At 42.8% G+C, this 15,818-nt stretch overlaps 2 protein-coding genes and 1 non-coding gene across 4 annotated transcripts; 1 reads left to right on the plus strand and 2 right to left on the minus strand.

Annotated features, from left to right (window-relative positions):
* Positions 1–1,518: 1,518 nt before the first annotated feature.
* On the plus strand, positions 1,519–6,165 carry LOC102722000 (probable LRR receptor-like serine/threonine-protein kinase At1g12460). Its single transcript, XM_006650937.3, has 3 exons — positions 1,519–2,802; positions 2,890–5,509; positions 5,814–6,165. Exons 1-2 carry the CDS (start codon positions 1,607–1,609, stop codon positions 4,382–4,384), a joined length of 2,691 nt encoding a protein of 896 aa, XP_006651000.2. The 5' UTR covers positions 1,519–1,606; the 3' UTR covers positions 4,385–5,509; positions 5,814–6,165.
* Positions 6,166–6,619: 454 nt separating this feature from the next.
* Positions 6,620–6,693, minus strand: TRNAK-CUU. Its single transcript has one exon. It is a non-coding gene; the product is annotated as a tRNA-Lys (tRNA).
* A 474-nt stretch (positions 6,694–7,167) lies between these two features.
* LOC102701799 (K(+) efflux antiporter 5) lies at positions 7,168–15,341 on the minus strand. Of its 2 annotated transcripts, none has more exons than XM_015835749.2 (20): positions 14,913–15,341; positions 14,620–14,663; positions 13,630–13,694; positions 13,451–13,535; positions 13,299–13,360; positions 13,134–13,209; positions 12,966–13,040; positions 12,523–12,594; positions 12,313–12,396; positions 12,149–12,217; positions 11,851–11,928; positions 11,078–11,166; positions 10,881–10,977; positions 10,225–10,278; positions 9,371–9,466; positions 8,959–9,147; positions 8,789–8,866; positions 8,624–8,668; positions 8,440–8,535; positions 7,168–7,680 (listed from the first exon to the last, which is right to left on the minus strand). In XM_015835749.2, exons 1-20 carry the CDS (start codon positions 15,157–15,159, stop codon positions 7,627–7,629), a joined length of 1,755 nt encoding a protein of 584 aa, XP_015691235.2. In that variant the 5' UTR covers positions 15,160–15,341; the 3' UTR covers positions 7,168–7,626. The 2 variants fall into 2 exon arrangements, with proteins under 2 accessions (XP_015691235.2, XP_006649315.2); XM_006649252.3 differs by having other exon boundaries at positions 7,168–7,668; positions 14,913–15,339.
* Between the last annotated feature and the right edge of the window lie 477 nt (positions 15,342–15,818).

Genomic DNA, 15,818 nt, shown 5'->3' on the forward strand with positions numbered 1-15,818 from the left:
AAGAGTTAAAAATTTCATTCAAAAACTTAGAAATTTATTTATTTTTAAAGGGAGGTGTACACTTGAGGCTTGAATACCACCAGTAGTACTAGCTAAGCTAGTAAGCTTTGCTACTAGATCCGTGTACAGAAGCAGCACGTACGGTGGTAGAGCGATATACTAGTACCATACCGGCATGACGAGGACGAGCAGTGAATAAGCTCATTTATGGATCCGTGGTGGTGTTACTGGTGTAGTGTACCCATGGTTTTCCCATGGACGCAACGTGCAATTGACGCGCGGGGTAAACACGTTTCATTCATCGCAGAGAACCGGAATGGCTGTATAATGGTAAGAGCAAGTTCAATAGTATAATCAACTGGCTCCAATTCATCTATAGTAAATTTAATAGCTAATTCATACAATAGTTACCTACCAAACATCAATACATGGTTCTACATGTCATACAAATATTTTATCTTGAAGCCCGTGTACAGCTGGCTACAAATTGATAGCTCACCTCCCTTATCTCTCCGCTCTTATCTCTTTAAAATATGCTTATAGCTGACTTATAGCCTGCTATTGTATCTGCTCTAAATTGCATGGATTCAGAGATGAACTTTTTAATAAAACCATCACGGTTTTGGAAAAGGGTATCACGAGATTTGATTCGATAATCATGTCGGTTAACCGTAAACGATTTTCATGAAAAACTGCATAATAATAGCGTAGTATAATAACAAAACCGTGACTAGGAGCAATTATCGTGATAATTGGCCCTTATCACACATGTGTTTAATTATTTTGTTTTCAATTTAAGTACCATCAAATTACTTTACGACCTCTTTTAATTAATTCATGTTTTTTTAATTTCTTCACCACTTTCAATGATAACACAACCATCATCAAGATTTTTTTTTTATTTTATAACAACTATTTTTTGAATTCGCACTATATTCGTCGAGCCATACACAACATACCGAATAACCGAAACCGTTCCTTGTTAATACAGCCAATAATTGCGGTTTTGCAAATCCACGCTCACGTCGCGCCCGCGGGCTGACGCTAACAGAGAGCGGTTGACGTGAACAGCGCGCGGGGCAGCGACCGCGGGGCGGGCAGCGACGCGAGCGAGAACCGAAGCGTTTTCCGCGCCCATACCCGCAGCACGCACGTACCCCACCCCACCCCTGCGCCGCGCACTTCCTGCCCACCTCAACGTGCCTGCCGGCGCCAGCGATCTCGATCGGGTTCGCGTTGGCGTTTGGGTTGGGTTTGACCGCGCGTTTCGCCTACAGAGATTTCTTCGTTTCCGCGCGAGACGGGTAAACGCCGCGCGCGCCACGCACCAACGTGGTTTTCTGGCCAACCGACGTCAAGGATCATGGATGGGTCATGGCCGCCGCGCGGTACCACCCGCACTGCACATTAACGCACGCCACCCACCGCCACCTACTCGCCACTCTTTTACTACTTGCTCGGCGCCTCCGCTCCGCTGTGCTAGTGTCAGTCAGTAGTGGTAGGCTCGGCTGGCTGGCTGGTAGCGCCGCGCCGGTGTCGTCGCCACCGCGGCGGGGGTAATGCATGCGGTGGCACCGGGGCTGCTGCGGTTGTTCCAGCTGCCGTGATGAGGCTGAGGAGCTCGCGGGCGGTGGCGGTGGGGGCGGCGGCCGTACTGGGGGTGGTGGTGCTGCTGCATTGGGCGGGGGGCGGCGGCGTGCACGCGGCCACGGCGGCGGAGAAGGGGGTGCTGCTCGAGTTCAAGGCCGCCGTGAAGGACCCGAACGGCGCGCTCGCGTCGTGGACGGCGGGGGGTGACCCCTGCGTGGACTTCGCCGGGGTCACGTGCGACCCGTCGTCCCGGGCCGTGCAGCGCTTGCGGCTCCACGGCGCGGGCATCGCCGGGGAGCTGACCCCGTCGCTGGCGCGGCTGGCGGCGCTCGAGTCCATCTCGCTCTTCGGCAACAGCCTCTCCGGCGGCATCCCCTCCAGCTTCAGCGCGCTGAGCGGCACGCTCCACAAGCTCAACCTCAGCCGCAACGCCCTCTCCGGCGAGATCCCGCCGTTCCTCGGCGCGTTCCCGTGGCTCCGGCTGCTTGACCTCTCCTACAACGCCTTCTCCGGTGAGATCCCCGCCTCGCTCTTCGACCCCTGCCTCCGCCTCCGGTACGTCTCTCTCGCGCACAACGCCCTCACGGGGCCCGTCCCGCCCGGCATTACCAACTGCTCGCGCCTCGCGGGGTTCGACTTCTCCTACAACCGCCTCTCCGGCGAGCTCCCGGACCAGCTCTGCGCGCCGCCGGAAATGAACTACATCTCCGTCCGAAGCAACTCGCTCTCCGGCGCAATTGCCGGAAAGCTCAACGCTTGCCGGAGCATTGACCTGCTCGACGTCGGGAGCAACCATTTCTCCGGAGCGGCCCCTTTCGGCCTTCTTGGCCTGGTAAACATAACCTACTTCAACGTCTCGTCCAACGCCTTCGATGGTGAAATCCCCAACATTGCAACGTGTGGTAGCAGATTCTCCTACTTTGATGCCTCCGGGAACCGGCTCACCGGGCCAGTGCCGGAGAGCGTGGCCAGTTGCCGCAGCCTGAGAGTTTTAGATTTGGGGGCAAATGCTCTTGCTGGAGATATACCACCAAGTATTGGGGCATTGAGGTCACTTTCAATGCTCAGGTTGGCAGGCAATGCAGGCATTGCCGGATCAATCCCTGCCGAGCTTGGAGGAATGGAGATGCTTGTCACACTTGACCTCGCTGGCCTTGCTCTTGCCGGAGGCATTCCGGGGACCCTGAGCCAATGCCAATTCTTGCTTGAGCTGTGAGTGTTTGCTAACTACTCAGTTCAGTACAATTCGTTTGAATGACAGTGTTTCATGTACTGACATACTAAATTTAACTATTGCAGGAACTTGTCTGGCAACCAATTAGAGGGAGCAATCCCGGATACTTTCAACAACTTGACTTACCTCAAGATACTAGATCTTCACAAGAACCGCCTTGTAGGGGGCATTCCAGTGACACTTGCGCAGCTCACAAACCTTGATCTTTTAGACCTCTCACAGAACCAACTGACTGGACCAATTCCTTCAGAGCTTGGAAATCTCTCTAATCTGACCCATTTCAATGTGTCCTTCAATGGACTCTCAGGAAGGATCCCTGCCTCGCCAGTTCTGCAGGGTTTTGGTAGGTCTGCCTTCATGGGTAACCCATTGCTATGTGGACCGCCACTAAACAATCTGTGTGGAGCAAGCCGGAGGGCGAAACGATTGGCTGTGTCTGTCATAATTGTTATAGTCGCTGCGGCGCTTATACTTATTGGTGTTTGCACTGTTTGCGCTATGAACATTAAGGCTTACATGAGAAGGAGTAAAGAGGAGCAAGAGGGGAAGGAGGAAGATGAGGTGCTGGTGTCTGAGAGCACACCGATGCTTGCATCTCCAGGTACACAAGGCTCAAATGCCATTATTGGAAAGTTGGTGCTTTTCAGCAAGAGCTTGCCTTCAAGGTATGAAGATTGGGAGGCAGGAACTAAGGCACTTCTTGACAAAGACTGCCTTGTTGGTGGTGGGTCTGTTGGTACAGTTTACAAGGCCACCTTTGAGAATGGTTTATCCATTGCTGTGAAGAAATTGGAAACACTGGGAAGGGTGAGAAGCCAGGATGAGTTTGAGCAGGAGATGGGCCAGCTTGGTAATCTTAGCCACCCCAATCTGGTTGCCTTTCAGGGCTACTACTGGTCATCCTCAACACAATTGATTCTGTCAGAATTTATGGTCAACGGGAGTTTGTACGATCACCTTCACGGGAGTCATCATACATTTTCTGGAAACAGCACCGGAGTCGGTCTCTCATGGCAGCAGAGGTTCAAGGTTGCACTTGGAACAGCACGAGCACTTGCATACCTTCACCATGACTGCCGACCACAAGTCCTGCATCTCAACATCAAGTCCTCCAACATAATGCTAGATAAAGAATATGAGGCCAAATTGTCTGACTATGGATTTGGAAAGCTGTTGCCCATTCTAGGTAGTTACGAATTGAGTAGATTACATGCTGCCATTGGGTACATTGCCCCAGAGTTAGCATCTCCAAGCTTGAGATATAGTGACAAGAGTGATGTATTTAGCTTTGGTGTGGTGTTGCTTGAGATTGTGACAGGGAGGAAACCCGTGGACAGCCCTGGGGTGGCAACAGCAGTGGTTCTGCGTGATTATGTCAGAGTGATATTGGAGGATGGGACTGTGTCGGACTGCTTTGATCGGAGCATGAGAGGATTTGTTGAGGCTGAATTAGTCCAAGTGCTCAAATTAGGTCTGGTATGCACTTCAAACACACCTTCTGGCCGACCAAACATGGCAGAGGTGGTACAGTACCTGGAGACTGTTAGAACTTATTCATGATCTTCTGACGTCATGGTACAGTAGCAGAATAGGATGTTAAAACAGGAAAATGTTTTCTGGTTTTTGAACAGACTATCACATTGTTTTTATTCTTTATTGTGTCCCCAGTTTTATTTGTAAAATGTAGATTTCCAGCTGAATAAGTGGTTATTTTGATCAAATTAACAAACTCTGTGTTTTTTGGGGTGCTCCCTAGACCCCCTCTTTCTTACTATGGGAAATGCAAATGTAAGATCAACCACTCTGAATTGAGTACCTCTTTCTGCATGTCTGAGCTAAAGAGGAGTTAGTAGTTGGTACTGTCTAATAGTGTGTCAAGCTTGCAGGGTAGCAAAGGATCAGTTGAACAAGAGCATTGTGGTGCAGGAGCAGCTCATCTAAACCACCTGCTCTCTCCTACTTATATCAGCGGTGCCTGAAAGATCTACAACTCAAATTCCATTCTGAAACCACACATCCATAATGGATGACCTTGAGATGTCTGAATTCAACCCAAGGGAAGAACGTGTCAAGCAGCAGATTTCAGTCCCATTTCTCTGGGAGGTGAAGCCTGGAGCGCCGAAAAAGGACTGGGCAATTTCCAATCCAGTGCCATCAGCCATCTCATGCCCATCTCCAGCGAAGCTTGTCGTCAGCGTGCCATTCCAGTGGGAAGAAAAACCCGGGAAGCCTCTCCAAGATTCATCTCCATTTCATCCTCTGTTTGATCATGCTGGGTTTTTTGTGTCTCCTTCCTCGCTAAACCCTTTCTTGGCTGAAAGTGAGGAAGAATATTCTCTAGGGTTTGATCTGGAAGCATTCGGTTTTCCGGACAGCAAGGAAGCATCTGGAACTGCAGAATGCCCAGGTGGTTCCAGTCGCCATGGCACATGGTACTCATTTTCAGAGACAGAAGCTTACAGCAACTCTAGTGGAGACACTTCAGCTCAAGATTTTCATTTCCCGCGGGTACCATCAGAGAAAAGCTGGGAGGTTGCTAACGACAATGAACAGCTGAAGAATCCGTGGAGTCCTCCCAAGAGCAAATTTACACTGGAAGAGCTTATGATGCTTAGCCGCAAATTGGGCTGCGGGCAAGGGATGCCAGTTGATGTCAGACAGAAGAGCCTCTCCCTCTCATCAACGGTAACGACTCCAAACTTTACATTGAGTTTTGCTTATTGTATCTTCAGCAGTAAACACAACACTTTTCATTCAGAAATCAAAATGGAAATTGCAGCCCTGAATTTGTAAGCATTTCCCATTGAAAGAACAGTAAAAAATAATATCACTGCAGCCTACTACATTTACCGTTAAGGAATCCCAGGGATATTTCATCTGATTGGCACTGGAGTTTTTTTTATACCGTCCAAGTTGCATGATGCAGACACCACAACTGCTCCCGTTTTAATAACAGTACTTTGTCCCTCCTCTTGCTCTGCTGTTTCAGGAACTCATCAAGAAGTTTTTAATTGTGTGTTCTTAGCTGCAACCTGCAAGGCACCATGGTTGCGGCACATGGACGAACTGTACTGTGTGCACGTGAGATCCATAATTGAGCAAGTTTAGCAAGGTGTGGCTTGTTCCAAGTGTAAAAGCATTAGTTGTCCTGGTGTTTGTACTGCCGTGCCGCGAATATTGTGAGCAATTTTCGTCTTGTGTTCAGAGAGAAAACTCTGAACTGTCTTTTCTTCCCTGGATTTCTTTTGGTGAAAGCACTGGAAATAAAGTTGGCAAGCGTTTATAAAAGAAGCTGAAACGATTATTGTGATTTGTGGGGAGTAGTTCATGCACACAAAATAATAATCGAATTATGCATCACAGGATCGATCAACTCAACATTTTTTACCTGAATGAGTAAAGAGAATAAAGCCCGACCCTCTCGAGAACTTTTTGCTGAAAGTGTAAAAAAGGTCTAAAAAGTTATGCTGAAAGAGTTAAAAAAGTCTAAAAAAATGTGAGGAAAGAATTTGTGCTGAAAGTGTTAAAACAATTTAGATTTCAAAGTAAAGAGTTTAAAAAAGTCTAAAAAATGTGAGGAAAGAATTTGTGCTGGAATATCAAGAAATGAATTTGTGAGGAAAGAGCTAAAAAAACAACAAAATGGTGAGATGAAATTTGGGCTGAAAAAGATAAAGATTTTAGATTTCAAACTAAATTATTTTTCTGAAATAAAATAAATGAATTTGTGATGAAGGAGTTAAAAAAATGTGATAAAAAATTATAATTTTTTGGAGAAATTATCTTTAAAAAAACCACTAGAAGGAGGGCTTAAACCTCCGACCTTATGGTTAAGGTCCATAAGCTCTAACCAACTGAGCTATTCCAGCTTGGTGGCATTATGGTTATGACAAGTAAAATACTTTATCCATACAAAGTTCGAAGTTCTGAACGGGATGACAACCCTGCAAAAGGCCATAAGACAAGCACGCACGTGAGTACCTCCGCTGCTAAAACAAGATTTGCCACAAAGCGTCAAATGTCAGCACCCCGCACAGATCATCTTCATCTTCTCCAGCTAGCTTGGTCAGACTTAGAGAGCTTCTCCTTTAATAATTGCACCGATCTGCTCTGCGAGCCCGCACAAGCAGAGCACTTGAGCAGACGCACCGAAAGTTTCTGCAAAAATACTCGTCCAGGTCCTATCCTCACAACAATCATGTGGATACCAAAAGGGCCAAGCGCCACAAGACGATTCTGACAAGCTGTTTTCTTCAGAAAATAATGGTCACCACACATAAAGTCAGGGGAAGAGAATTAACCATCACGGGGGCACAATGCTAAGAGAATGTTGTGACAAAATGTTTGTCGATAAGACAAGAACAGAACAAGTCACCTGGCAGCTCATACTTAGTAGGACAATATATTGTAACATGTAGCCTTCCCATGGTATTCTGATGGGGTAATGAATATACATCACTCGCTCTGTGTATCTGAGCGCAACACACCAAAAATCCTACCTAATTCTGTCCTAGGTTCAGTTGGCAAGAATGATACAAAACCAAGGCCAAGGGCCTCACCGTGTAAAGAATATGCTACGCTGACAACATGTACAGTATGTACAACTCAATTTTTAAACTTAAGTGCTATATCAACAGAACCCTGGCCTGTCAAAATGTTGTCTTTGGTCATTGCTTTTGTGTAGATGTATGGCCGCAATAAGAAATGATGTAATTGTTTGTCCAATGCTCCACGGCATGTGCAAAGAGTTATTGCACGAATAAATCGTTGTCAGTCAAATGAATGTATGTGGCTTTGTCATGTTAGAGTGATCTGTTGTAGGCTTCAAGCATGGTTGCTTTATCCTGTAAAGGCAGCTGAAAAATGATTAGATATGGAACTAGAAAGAATGAGCCATCGAGCATTTGACATTACTACTGAAATAATAAAATTCCAATGTTCCAAAATATAGGTATTTCTAGGGCCACGTTCGGCGGAGCGGCTAAGTTAACTTAGATCCCTCGTTTTCCGCGCGCACGCTTCCAAAACTACTAAACGGTGTATTTTTTGAAAAAAAAATTTCTATAGGAAAGTTGTTTTAAAAAATCATATTAATCTATTTCATATTTTTTTAATAATTAATTAATTATGTACTAATCTATTACTCCCTTTTCCGCGCTGGGTAAATTAACTTCCCTCCTCCCCCACCGAATGCGGCCTAGGTTGTTTAGAAAATACTAAGGTTAAGTCAAAATATTCTATTTTAATCACTTTAGTGGTGGCTTAGGTTCTCTTTCCAAGCACTTGATTGGCTGAAAATGTATAATTTCCATGTATCGGAATTAGTGCCCCAGAAATGCTTATATTGTGATAGAAATTTTCCAATCTATGAATGCCTATATTTTGGAATCGAGGGAGTAGCAAGCATTTTTACATCATGGGTTTCATGAATAATAAGAACACTTCTAATATCTACTTTCAAGCAAAGATAGAAGGGGAAGGATTGAACCATCTTGTAAGTTGGCTAATTTAATTCGCACAGAAAAGGATGTTTGATTCATTTAGTAATTGGTGATGAAATAATACATTTACTAGTTATAATCGCAACTATCATCAAAGAAGCCAAGAAAGAATACCTCATTTTGCATACTGCTTTCTGAGGGGAACCAGCGCATAAGGATTCCAAGGTGCATTACCACAGGAATCAGTTTGAAAATGAGGGGAGTTGTAACCTGCAGGGAAAAAACAAAACAGGTGACTTCTAGGCTCTAGCTTATATCAAAACAAGGAAAGCTCCACCATCAGGGAAAAGGAACATACCAAGCTAAGTGCAGTTGTTCCCAGTAATAAAAGATACATTTTCCCCTGCAAAACAAACTTTCAGTAAGAATTTTGCACCATGCATATATTGAGCCAGAATGGCCAAATCATTAATACGAAAGTATGCCTCAAAGAGAATTCATAAACGAAATGAGTATCTCTCACCCCAACAAGATGGAGATGTGAAGCACGGCTAAGCAGCACAAACGCAAACTCTCCTATCTGTGCTAATGATAGCCCAACCTTGGTGAGAGAAGAAAAATCAGGAGTGAGAATTTACATCATTATATAGGCTTATCGCATAGCATTGATGAAAACATTCAAGAGATACTTACAACAAAAGCTGTTCTGATACTGTATCCAAATGCTTTAACCACAACTGTTACGACTATGCTCTTAACTATTACAACCAGTATAACAGCTGCAAGTAATATGTCAACATGATTCCACAAGAACTTGACGTGTATGAGCATGCCAATGCTTGCAAGGAAGAGTGCTGCAAATAAGTTACGAATAGGTTCCACCTTGATTCAAAACAAATAAATTACATGTTAGAAAAGCAGTTCAATTGGAATAAAATATCCAAAACTTCCATCAAATATAAGCAAGCTGGTATATGCAGACCATCCAAATTGGTCTAAACTGTTTATTTAATTGAATAAAAAAATGAACAAGAAAACGAATAGATTGACACCCAGGTTTAATCCTTGTATACAAAAATCAAGTCAATAGTAAGTAGCATAGCACCTGCTCCAATGTATGATGAGCAAAATCCGTGGTTGAGATCATAACACCAGCAAGAAATGAGCCTAGTTCAAGACTCAATCCAAGATAATCACTGCACTGGAAAATATAAAGAGATAATATTACTCTATCTCAGAAACATTAATTTATCTAAGAAACAATGTTGCCTGTGTATAATTACTGACCAAAGTAAAATTATAGTAATAAAGATAGTTTGACACCAAAAACAGCCACTATACAACCAGTTATACCTCAGGTTAGAGACTTAGAGGGACTGTATGGTAGCATGGGCTTCTTTCCTTAATTATTCAGTTCATCACAAATTAATAGTTTGTGAAGATAATAAACCAAGTACTTTTTTGGCACACATTGAAATTATTGTTTACTATAATCATAATTTTCCCAGGTTGTTGATGCTAAATAGAGCTGAGCAAAATTGGTCCACCCTAATTAAGCCCAAGAGGAGTTTTGGCTGGGACTACAGAGAAGTTTCCACCTATAATACTTTTTTTCCTTAAAAGAAATGCAGTGCAAACCCACCAGGCAGCCAAGCCTGCTAGGAACCAATAAAAGGAACATTCCCTCACTAGAGCACATACATTCATTTGATACTGACATTTATTATCACCATAAGATGGTCAAAGTTTGAATATGAATAGTGTCTGGTGATAAGCACTCCCTCAGTCCCAAAATAAGTTCGTTTTTCTATTTCAAAATTGAACTAGAAAGATGGACTTATATTTTTAACTAGAAAGATGAACTTATTTTGGGACGAAGGAAGCAATTGGGAACAAAGGGAGCACAAGTCATTCTGATGTCAAAATGTGTTTTTAGGCAATGAAGTTGAATAACCTTACCCAAGCTAGCAGCAAGCAGAAAGCAACAGAAGCCAACTGATAGAGTTCATTTGTCTGCATATTTCAAAAGGTACATTAGCAAGTGATGTAAAACAACAGAAGCAAACAGCAACATATTCGAAAGAAAAGAATAATTATGCTGTGATGGATCATGAATAGCTGACCAACTTCAGTTCAGCCTTACTGATCAATCCAGTTACAGACACAATCCATAGGACCATAGGGAAGCAGGACGGATTGACAATAACTCATTTAATTCCCACTTGGAGCAAACCAGGCACCATAAAAGCTACAATGTCAACCCTCCGCCCCCCCCAAAAAAACTACTTGGACATGATCCCAACAGAATTAACATGGGGCTCAAAATTTTATACTCATGTACCGAACATTAACTCAGCTGCAGTACTGAAAAGATTGAGAATTGAAAACTGACGTCCAAATTGGAATACCCATGTTAGTTTTCAACTTACATGGTACTGAGAACGAACTGTCCAGTCCATGCATGAATGGGTATAAAAGGTAAAAATACATGAGAGAGAGAGAGAGAGGGAGAGGGAGGTATTGAGATATTAGATAGGAGTATATGAGAAAGAATTTAGACAGAGGAATGTAAAAACAATAACAGGAACAAAAAGTAACACGCTAATTCATCTAACCTGTGATGATAGCTGAATCATCAGTTTCAAGAATCGAGGAACAAATGACCAAGTCATCATATATGCAACAGCTATAAATATGGATAACACAAGGAGCCTGCACATTAGATATGTTGGAGGTTAAACATAGGCATGCAGCAAGATGATAATGAAATCTATATTTTATTTTAACTTAGCTATTCTGATAATAGCCTTACAGTTTAGCCATTGACATCATTCCTCCAAAAATGCCACTAGCACCACCCAGAACTGGAAGGAGAGCAAACAACAGTCCAACAGCACAATCCTGGAGCAAAAGAAACATGGATGTGATCTCTAGGACTTGACTAAGAAAAGTCATAAGAAACTAGTGATTATCAACACTTAGTTCACATGAGCAGACTACTATGGGAATTGACAAGTAGTTCTCAGTACTGAATGTCTTGTTTCTTTATTCTGTTTCCTACTGAAAAGAGTGAAAATAAACAACAGTTTGAGAATTCATATGCTGGTGCCTGCAATGGAAGTGCAGCCCAGACAGAATAGACAGGCCATGTTTACATAGTACACATCAAGTTATCAACATAGGGCACGTGTCAGCCCGCAGGTAATTTAGGGTTGGCTCTAATTGAACTAAATGAACTAAGTTTAATTCCAAAATGAAATTTAGTTCATTTAGTTGAAATAGAGTCGATCCTAAATTATCCATGGGCCGACCCATGGCCATCCTACACTTAGGTTATGACAGGACAATCTTCTTCCAAATGATAGAGAGGGATACCAACAAGTAAAATTTGGCTAAATATAGTTGTTACATACATAGATCCAACTGTTTTGTAAGAAGCTCCTACCTAGCTACTAGTTAAACATCTCTACTGATTAAGACATTTATTTTAACAAAATCGCTTTAGTTCTTTTCAAGTTTATATCATTTTCACTAATTAAAGCTATGTAAGTGTAAATATACGACATAATAGGATGATAATCAAACCTGAAGGATAAGAGTACCAATTGTAACTTGACCATGAAGTGCATTGGTACTACCTTTCTCTACTAGAAACTTAGAAACCTGCGAGGGTTGCACCATATTAGAATATCCATTATCCATTATTACAGTTAATAACATATAAATGCAGTTTGCCACAGTCAATCATTTAACTGGGTCAAGCCCAACAATTCGACCACATTTGCCCTCCAATCTCCAGATCAAACGCAAATTCATCCAAAAAGTAGAAGTAAAGTGTCTAAGTTGGAGCGTTGAGTAGTATCATCTTGAACAAATTAATTACCACTGCAGTAGATGACATTGACAAGAAAGCACCAACAAATACTCCCTCCGATGATTTAGCACCACACAACTGGAATAATTGCAACAAGATAAGTAATTTTCTATAAGATAGTTATGATGAAACAAAGACAATTAAAAAAATGGATGGGTAACAAGAACTAATACCACAGCAGTTAGGCCACACAAGAACATGAACAGAGCAATCTGCAGTAAACCACCAATTACAGCAACAGGCCCAACAGCTTTCAACTGATGAATGAAAGACAAGGTAAGGAAACCTTTGACACATCGTATAGTTTCATAACCACATTAAAAAAAGAGAGAGAAACATGACACAAAAGATAATAGCAAGTTAGCAACAGCAGGCTTGATTACCTTGGTCAACGAAAACTCAAGGCCAAGAGCGAATAGAAGAAACACCACACCAAACTGTGCAAAAGTCTCCACCTGAACATAATAGTTCATATTCATAATAAATGTACGGCTTCAATTAACTAGCATAGCTCCGAGGGTGACATGACATTACTATTGCAATGTCATTACCACTTTGAATGCTTCATTTAGCAATGCTTTCATGTATTGTAAATAAACATAGGAATAAGTGTGGAATGTGTTTTCTTTATATTTAACCGAATTATGATCCTTGTATGCATAAACATTTCAAGTGTCTATGTCAACCTTTTTTGGTGGTGATGTTTTACAGATATTGCTTTAACATAACTACATCTAAGAAAGTGAAATAAGAAAGAAGATGGAGAAATAAACTAAGAAGATAGAAGTGTGGCCTGTAAGGTAGAGTGGTTAATCTGTCATGTTACCTGAACCATTTCACTGATAAAGTTCAAGCCTCCAGGTCCAACAAGAGAACCAGCAAGTAGATAGCCAACAATAACCTGTGAAATAGCAGCAAATCACGCACATAAAATACAGATTACCAAGTTGGCCATCTTTAGCACTAGAGTATGAAATATCTGAGATCCACTCACCGGCTGTCCCAAGCAAGAAAATATGATACCACCAGCAGTAGCTGAAACAATTATAACCACTAGATCTTTAATCAATCTGCAATTCCAAATTTGCATTCAATAGATTATGAGCCAGCAGCACATTTCATATGGCATTCACATGTTAAGGGAGGAAAGAAAAGTGACCTTAAATCTAGTTGAAGTGTTGGATACTTTGTTTTACGATTTGACATAACAAAAACATTATCCTGCACAAAGAAGTTGTTTACGATAACCAGAAAATTCACATTTTGTAAAGAAAGCAGCATAGTAATTAAATAAATCTACATTTAACACACCTCCTTATCTATTACAGTTTCCAAGTCATCAGAATTTTCATTCTGACCCCCAAACATGTCACCTATTTGAAAAGATTTTGAAGAACTGCACAAAAACCACCGCTACAGTTAGATTTAGATAGCAGGATGATAAACAAGAGCAATGTCAACAGTTGATTCTGTTCATATCACAGCCATACTTTGCCTTCTCCGATTCATTCTTCTTCTTGTCATGTGTAATGACAGCTACGGTCTCCAGAACAGCCTGTACAAAAAAATGTTTTCCAACATATACCTTGTCACAATCAAATGAAATTTTATGTAAATTGAATGGGAACTCATATGTAACAAGGTACATGTCAGGCCTCTTTTTTCCTCAGCGTCAAGAGTAATATTAAGAATATATTAGAGGACAAGATTTAGTAATTTGACACAAAACAGAGAGACATACCAAACTAACATAACGTGAGACTCACATACAAATAACAAAAGTGTATATTGGCTCTCGGCAGAGAGTCAACTCAAATACTTGTGATCAGCATGGCCATTTATATACATGTAGATATATTTGCTTCTAGATAATTATGTCATTTCCAAGAGTGAAATCAACTGTGGTTGAAGCTCTTTCATTTGCTTTTAGTTCACAATATAATGGAACTCCCTTTTCTCAAAATAGGCTCTCCACATTAGTTCACAAAATCTGTAGCGTAGCAAGGTTGTCCGGTACCTTGATCCTGTATTAACTCAAGTGATCATATTGGCAATTTGAAGTTATACCATTAACTCTGTATATTATGCTCCCTTTTTTAGTGCAAAGATATTTAAAGCTTCTGCATATTCTATAAAAAATTCAGTTGATGACTCATCAATTAGATTTTACTCAAGCAGAGAGGCATAGGAAAACACTATTTTTTTCCTACAATACCTCTACTCCATATTTACTCACCGAAATTAATCATTTCCATTTTGTTTGGTAACAGTATAATGCATTAGTAGCACATGATGTTATGTAATCGATTGTGCACTTCTCCAAACAACCAAGCCCCACTAGGCCTAAGGTTATCCAGCAATCAGCAGTGAATGTCGATTTGCAGTACATAGCTTACATATAACACCTGTTCGAAAACTGGCTATCCAAAAAGATTGAAACACAAAACATGGCATGCATGCAAGAGGAAAGTCACACCTACTTGGTGATCTGAAATGCTGTTGTTGAAGCTACTCTTGTCTGGTGCTGCAAAAGGAAGAACAACAATTCATTATCCAACAAAATGCGGCGCCTAAGGTCCATGGGGGCAGAATGTAACGCAGAATAGACAGTGTTAAACCCCCAAATTGCATGAACTATATATAAAAAAAATTCTCAGATTGGCCATGGCCAGCCAATTCAAATCTCTCCAACCATTCCAGTTGACTAACAGCCAAATTTCCGGTAAGCCGGTGCAGATCTAGAAGGAAGGCGCTAGGGGGCCAGGGTTCCTACTCTCTTGGTTGTCGCTGTCGGAGAACTCCTTGTCGAGCACGCGGCCGAACATCTCGGCGATGCTGCCGTCCCCGGAGACGTTGCTCGAGCCGTTGGTCACCAGTTTCCCGTAGAACTTCTCCCGCGTCTCCTTGTCCGGCCTCCCCGCCGCGGAGCGGAGCTGCAGCGCGAGGGCGACCGCGAGGAGCAGCGCGGCGGTGACGCGGCGCCGGCGGGACCAGGGCCGTCCCGCGGCGGCCGGGGCCATCGGATCCGACCGACCGAGCGAGGCGGGAGGTGGAGGTCAGGATGCGGCGGCGGCGGCGGTGGGTGGAGGGAGGGAGAGATCTGCGGGTGGCGCGTCGGAGTCGGCGATTTTGATTCCGCGGGAAGATTGGTGTGGTTGGCGAGGCGTGGCGCGGTGGAGTCGCCCTCGCCGTCCGAGCGAGCGAGAGAGAGCACGGGAAGACGGGGAGGCGGAGACGTGGTGGTTATACACCGCCCCGCCCTGCGCGCGTCGCTGACACCTGCGCTTGGCGCAGCGGGGAGCGGGGCCCACAGGTCGGTGGCTGCAAGCCTGCAACGCACGAGTTTTTTTTAATTTCTTAAAAAAAACCTCCAAAGGACCCATTAAAATTAAAGGATTTCTGTTGGTACACTGTATGATTTAAATTCTACAGGAATTGTTTTCCTATGTAATTATTTTGAAACAATGGATTGGAGTTTCTCGGATCCTATAAAATCCCTAACAAATAACACAATTTGGAAGAAAATTAGCAAATGTACTTTTTAAAAATGTTCTTTAGTGTTGTTTCAACCGATTCGTGTGTTTCTATATTCAAACGGCATGTGTTGTTTAATCATCAGTTTTACAGTTGTATTTTCATAAAAAAAACCGTTTGTTCATTCCGTTTTTCGGTCCAGGGT

The sequence above is a fragment of the Oryza brachyantha genome, chromosome 3 (genome assembly GCF_000231095.2).
Source record: "Oryza brachyantha chromosome 3, ObraRS2, whole genome shotgun sequence".
In the NCBI taxonomy this organism is placed as follows: domain Eukaryota; kingdom Viridiplantae; phylum Streptophyta; class Magnoliopsida; order Poales; family Poaceae; genus Oryza; species Oryza brachyantha.

Coding starts and splice junctions, on each gene's coding strand:
- LOC102722000 (XM_006650937.3), top strand. CDS start 1,607: ATGAGGCTGAGGAGCTCGCGGGCGGTGGCGGTGGGGGCGGCGGCCGTA. Junction 2,803..2,889: donor TGCCAATTCTTGCTTGAGCT/GTGAGTGTTTGC, acceptor TAACTATTGCAG/GAACTTGTCTGGCAACCAAT.
- LOC102701799 (XM_015835749.2), bottom strand. CDS start 15,159: ATGGCCCCGGCCGCCGCGGGACGGCCCTGGTCCCGCCGGCGCCGCGTC. Junction 13,210..13,298: donor ACACTTCAACTAGATTTAAG/GTCACTTTTCTT, acceptor TTGGAATTGCAG/ATTGATTAAAGATCTAGTGG. Junction 12,397..12,522: donor TTGAGTTTTCGTTGACCAAG/GTAATCAAGCCT, acceptor TTCATTCATCAG/TTGAAAGCTGTTGGGCCTGT.